General features: G+C 42.6%; 1 protein-coding gene and 1 pseudogene across 1 annotated transcript; both read right to left on the reverse strand.

Moving 5' to 3' along the window:
- The window catches only part of LOC107681491 (uncharacterized), a 4,792-nt pseudogene extending 1,826 nt beyond the window's left edge, over positions 1-2,966 (reverse strand).
- On the reverse strand, positions 2,863-3,943 carry LOC107681492 (endochitinase A-like). The gene is made up of 4 exons (XM_016477804.1): positions 3,915-3,943; positions 3,726-3,812; positions 3,501-3,638; positions 2,863-3,060 (listed from the first exon to the last, which is right to left on the reverse strand). The coding sequence occupies exons 1-4, from the start codon at positions 3,924-3,926 to the stop codon at positions 2,863-2,865; spliced, it is 435 nt and encodes a 144-aa protein (XP_016333290.1). The 5' UTR covers positions 3,927-3,943.
- Positions 3,944-6,221: the final 2,278 nt, after the last annotated feature.

The raw sequence follows: 6,221 nt of genomic DNA on the forward strand, positions 1-6,221 counted from the left end.
TACTACTACTACTACTACTACTACTACTACTACTACTACTACTACTACTACTACTACTACTACTACTACTACTACTACTACTACTACTACTACTACTACTACTACTACTACTACTACTACTACTACTACTACTACTACTACTACTACTACTACTAATAACAATAACAATACTACTACTACTACTAATAATAATAATAATAAAATGTTTAATGCAAATATGTAATCTTGCTGATAGATAAAAAGTGATTCATACTGACCTGGAATTAACCTGTTCAGATGCAAGTGGAATGATTCAAGGGATGTGGACCCTCTTGCACATCTGTAGTTTGGCAAGACAATGCCCTCCTTGGTAGTGGTGCTTGTTACAGTCTACAGGAGGACACCTGGTTCATCCTGAATGCACTTCACATGCTTCTTCTGGATTTGCCAGATGTGCTGCATCCTCTCGTGGTCCAAGAGAGGGACACCAAGATAGTCTCTGCCCTTTACCCCCATGAGCTCATTAAGAAGCAGTTCAATCATTATGATCATCTGCCGCTCCCCTCTTGTCTGCCTCCTGCAGTGCAACGCTAGTTCCTCCTTGGTGATCTGCTGGTCCACTAGTTGTTCAGTGATCCCAGGAACACCTTCTCGTTTCAACTGTTCCCTCTTAGCTTGACGCAGCAAGGCAACATCTCCACTGTCCCACTCAAAAATGCAGCTTGACAGCCTGGACATAAAGATGGGGTAAAGAGGATGTGCATCCTTTGTACACCCAGATGCCAGTCGCCGCATGAAGTGGTATATGTCAAGCTTTACAACCAGGTCTGGCCACCCACCAAATCTTTGCTTTAGTTTTGTCTGTCCTGTGCCGTCCCGACAACATTCACAGTCAACATAGAGAAGCTGAGGAGGAGCCACACCAGCATTGCTGTACCTGCGGATGAGATCAGCAGCCATGGTGTCAAGAGCAGGACCCTCCTGAGCAGTCAGGACACTGACGAGGATTTGGCCCACCTCATTGCTCACAGATGTAAGCCACAAGGCGGTCCCCTTGGCAAGGCCTGATAGCTTCTTGGTGATCTGTGAAGGAACACCTTTTCGTTTCAACTGTTCCCTCTTAGCTTGATGCAGCAAGGCAAAATCTCCACTGTCCCACTCAAAAAATGCAACTTGACAGTCTGGACATAAAGATGGGGTAAAGAGGATGTGCATCCTATGTACACCCAGATGCCAGTCGCCGCATGAAGTGGTATATGTCAAGCTTTACAACCAGGTCTGGCCACCCACCAAATCTTTGTTTTAGTTTTGTCTGTCCTGTGCCATCCCGACAACATTCACAGTCAACATAGAGAAGCTGAGGAGGAGCCACAACAGCATTGCAGTACCTGCGGATGAGATCAGCAGCCATGGTGTCAAGAGCAGAACCCTCCTGAGCAGTCAGGACACTGATGAGGATTTGGCCCACCTCATTGCTCACAGATGTAAGCCACAAGGCGGTCCCCTTGGCAAGGCCTGATAGCTTCTTGGTGATCTGTGATCACACAGAAAAGACAGTGAATGCCTAAAGCCCAAATAAACTTTCTTTTATATGTAAAATACTGAAATAATACTGTTTTTTTATATACAAAGCATTAATTTCATTTTTCATGTCTTTACTGCTAATGTTGTATTTTAGACTTTTGTTTGTGAGGTAGGATTTTACAGTGGCAAGAGTTAAAAATATTTACCTTTTTTGTGTAATCCATTTTTAATATATTGCCAAAGGTGGATGCTATGCTGGCTTTTATGTGATCCATTCTGCTTAAGATGTCTCAGCCATAAACAGCCAGCATCCACCGGTGGGAAGGAATAGCCACTGGCTTAGGAGGTTCGTGGAACTTGATAGGGTGCAGGCTTGGCTGGACAACAAAGTCTGAGCATGCGCCAAGGTAGCGACAAACACGCTTAAGCCACTCTTCGCTGTGATTTTCCCTCACCTGCCTGACCAAGCGGCTGGGGCTATTACCCAAGGTCCTCTCCCTCAGAAAACGGATCACCCGTATGTCACAGGCATATCTGTATTAAGAAACAAAGTGAAAAAGAGACCAAAAAATGGCAAACATTAAAACAAGCTAATTTATAGAGTGTTTGAATGACAAACATTTGTGACACAGGCTAAATAATTTCAGTATACTCACTTTCGTGTCAGGATCAGTCGAAACTCCATTCTGTGTGCCAAATCCAGCTGGTCCAAGATGGTCTTACTGGTGGAAATGTAACTCGTTTTACAACCAGCTGAACTGCACCAGAGTCTCCGTGATCATCAGGTAGTACCTATCCACATCCAAAACTTGGCGGGCTTTCTTGTGGGCTCCATAACCTGTGAGCTGTTTTCCACAAACAGGACAGGACAGCCTGACCCTCCAAAGGTGGTATGGCATCCACAAGACAAGCCGGTGTGTGAAAAAATGCTCTGGAGCGGGGGCCTGATGATAAATGAGCGCTGGTTCCGGTGGATCATACCACAGCTTCAGGTCAGTGCGCAGCCGCTTGTTCTTCCACAGAGCAGATGAAATCCACTTCTGATCCTTAGGTGGTATGGCCCCCATCAGCTTTGCAGGCAGCCAGCCAGGCTCTGAACCAGGAGCAGTCTCCATGTCAGCAGTAGGGTGAGCTGAGCAACCAACCACAGATGGAGCAGCAGAGGTGACAAAAAAAGAGGTGGCAGTGGCAGATGCCGAGGTCACAGGGGCAAGAGGAGAAGAGGAGGTACCAGACGAGAAGGCGGGAGATGACACTTCCTTTATAAATAAAAAAAGGCAAATATATATATACATGACTGCAAGTCACTCATAAAGGATGCTTATTTGAAGTTAAGTATCATTGTGAAGAATATTTAATTTAAGAGTTTCTCACAGCTCTAGCAGCTACCGATGGTATCGAGGAGGTGGTTGTGGACACAGGAGAGGGAGGAAGAGACAGAGTCGAGACAGTCTGAATGTACATTCTGGGACTGCAGGCAGGCGATGGTGTCCTCCTTGTCATGGCACTTATGACAGTGCTGGACATGGCAGAAGAATCAGAAGTGCAACTGATGGGCTGAGAGAATATGACCACAGTTTACAACATTATATATAATATTAATCTGTCCTTAAATCCTTATTAGGAATTACAGTAATGACAACATAATTTAAACATATCTTTATGGAATGAAAATAACAGTAGCCTAACAAGAATACCCAGGCATAACAAGAATAAGAATGCATAATATACGATTGTATTATACGATTGATTATATGATTGTAAAATCAAATTCAAACTGTCATTCTCTTTACATTACCTTGCTTGCATGCTTCCTGCCCAAATTTAAATTTGGCTTTAAAGCGACACCCTGAGACTCACCAAACCGCGGCTTTATAAACTGAAGAAAAAAAAATTTGTTTTAATTATTAAATAATAATTTATATAATAAATTAAACTGCATATATTTGAATATGCTAGAATTTAAATATCAGTATCAGTAAATCCTCATTACTTACTGATGCCATAGTCAAAGTTGGCTTGTGGGGTGTGAGTCGTCCAGATGTTGCTGTCTGCCCTGGTGTTGCAGCCAATGATGCAACAAGTGATGCAGATGAGGGACCTGGTGTCATTGAAGAGGACACTGACCTGGAAGGCTACATGTTAAGAGAAAAGAAAATTTAATTTAATAATAGAGACTACAACACCAACACTTCATAATTTTAGGAAAATATTTTTGATACCTTTGTTGTATGGAATCCACAACTACATGTCTGTGTCCCTCCAAACAAAGACATTTGTCCCCTCAACTGCACTGGACATTTTTCAATCTGTAATTTTGTTTAACAGTGAATCATAAGAATGTGACCCCTTTCAATATGACATAGCTTTATGTTTTATGATTGTACACATATCACTTTATCTAAATTTACCTTCAGATACATGTCATGCCACTTTCTCTGGCGGGGCGCTAAGTTCAAAGACTGACTTAACAGTGGCTTTTTTCCCAAAATAACTCACAAAAATATATTAAAATAACTCGCTGTGAGCGATGGGAGGCGGACTTAATGCGCATGCTCCTGCATCCCCGCTTCAGGATAGAAAAGGGCCACGGTGATTGGCTGTCATAAAATGGAAATGGCGAAATCTGATGGGCTGTCATAAGATAGAAATGCAGAAACGTGATTCGTTGATATTAGACAGACGCTCGGTCCTCAGGCACTGCTATCGAAGGCATGGGGTGTTAGTCAGAACCTCAACCTATCAGGGTTCTGTAGCTCTACTGCTGGCCAAAAATCACTTCTGGTGCAGGAAGACGTGCTGGCTTTTTGAGGAGGGAAGCAAAAAGGAGCCCACCATCCCATATCGGGAGTCGAACCAAAGCCACCGGGGTAAAAACCAGGACTCCTAACCGCTAGTCCATATGGTAACTGCCTTTAACTGGCCACAGGCTTGTGGACCACTTTCCATACATGTGGCCAGTGTGGGGGCAGGGTTTTGGAGTGGCCAATGACTTTTGGTGCGTGACTTAACAATGTGAGAATAATTAAGCAAAACAAGAATTATCTGAATGGATAGTTTACTGAATTAAATCGTGTTGCATGCATTCAAGGGATCTGTTGTTTGACTCGCCCAAGGGGTTCAGTTTTTTTGGAAGATTCTTGTGATTGCTGAATAGATACCTCAAACTGGTAATTAAAGTCTTGTCCAGGTGAAAATACTCACGTCATGCATTTGAAAACACGCATGGTAAGCGTTATCTAGAGGAAAAACAGCCTATAGTCGGTGTGTCAAGGTACAAAAATGACAATTTGTGAGATTAACAATGAAAGGGAGGCAAATTTTTAATCGAATAAGTTGCTGATTATTTGCTCGTTCAGTTTCATTGATTCATTCAGTTTTCACTGTGACTTGACCACCTGTAACTTGACCACCAGCTTTACAGTACTCAGCAAACGCCGTCCAGCAGTGTCATGTACATCAGAGCTCGTGAAATGGCTTAATTTGCATAAAAATGCACTGTCCACAGAAAGCCTGTGGAGGCCCCGTAAAATAAGTTACAGCTGTCACTTGACCACCCGTATCTTATTTGATGGGACCTCCACAGGCTTTCCATGGACAATGCATTATTAGCTCATATGTCATAAAAACGATGATTTTATTGAGTAATACCGGCAGTAAAGTGCTGAGGAAACACCGTCCAGCAGTTTCATGCACATTAGAGCTCGTAAAATGGCTTTATTTGCATAAAAATGCACTGTCCACGGAAAGCCTGTGGAGGCCCCGTCAAATAAGTTACAGCTGTCACTTGACCACCCGTAACTTATTTGTCGGGGCCTCCACAGGCTTTCCGTGGCCAATGCTTTAATAGGTCATATGTCATAAATACGATGATTTTATTGAGTAATACCAGCTTTACAGTGCTCAGGAAACGCCGTCCAGCAGTTTCATGTACATGGGAGCTCGTGAAATGGCTTAATTTGCATAAAAATGCACTGTCCATGGAAAGCCTGTGGAGGCCCCGTCAAATAAGTTACAGCTGTCACTTGACCACCCGTAAATTATTTGACGGGACCTGCACAGGCTTGCCGTGGACAATGCATTAACAAGTCATGATTTAAGTTTATAATCATTTTATTATGCAAAACGTACAGTGCTACATTCGGGAAAAACCGTCTAAAAAGTTAATATACATTACAACTCATCAATATTCATATTTACCTTAAAAAAGGTCTGCCCACGGAAAGCCTTTGAAGGTCCCGTCAAGTAAGTTACAGGTGTCACTTACTTTTTTGTGAATTTCACCACTGCATGCCCTTCTGTAACTTATTTGACGGGGCTACCACAGGCTTTCTGTGGACAATGCGGTAATAGGTCATATTTCATAAATACGATGATTTTATTGAGTAATACCAGCTTTACAGTACTCAGGAAACGCCATCCAGCAGTTTAATGTACTGTACATCGGAGCTAGTGAAATGGCTAAATTTCCATAAAAATGCACTGTCAACGGAAAGCCTGTGGAGGCCCCGTCAAATAAGTTACAGCTGTCACTTGACCACCCATAACTTATTTGGTGGGACCTCCACAGGCTTTCTCTGGACAATGCATTAACAAGTCATAATTTAAGTTTATAATCATTTTATTATGCAAAACGTACAGTGCTCCATTCGAGAAACACCGTCTGACAAGTTCATATACATAACAACTCATCAATATTCATATTTACCTTAAAAAAG

This window comes from Sinocyclocheilus anshuiensis, unplaced genomic scaffold (assembly GCF_001515605.1).
Source record: "Sinocyclocheilus anshuiensis isolate Anshui unplaced genomic scaffold, SAMN03320099.WGS_v1.1 scaffold2754, whole genome shotgun sequence".
In the NCBI taxonomy this organism is placed as follows: domain Eukaryota; kingdom Metazoa; phylum Chordata; class Actinopteri; order Cypriniformes; family Cyprinidae; genus Sinocyclocheilus; species Sinocyclocheilus anshuiensis.

What these genes read in the sequence shown, in the direction of transcription:
- LOC107681492 (XM_016477804.1), bottom strand. An exon ending in GTGGATTCCATACAACAAAG is followed by an intron (nt 3,639 to 3,725) that starts GTATCAAAAATA and finishes CTTAACATGTAG; the next exon opens with CCTTCCAGGTCAGTGTCCTC. An exon ending in CAACTTTGACTATGGCATCA is followed by an intron (nt 3,061 to 3,500) that starts GTAAGTAATGAG and finishes ATATTCTCTCAG; the next exon opens with CCCATCAGTTGCACTTCTGA.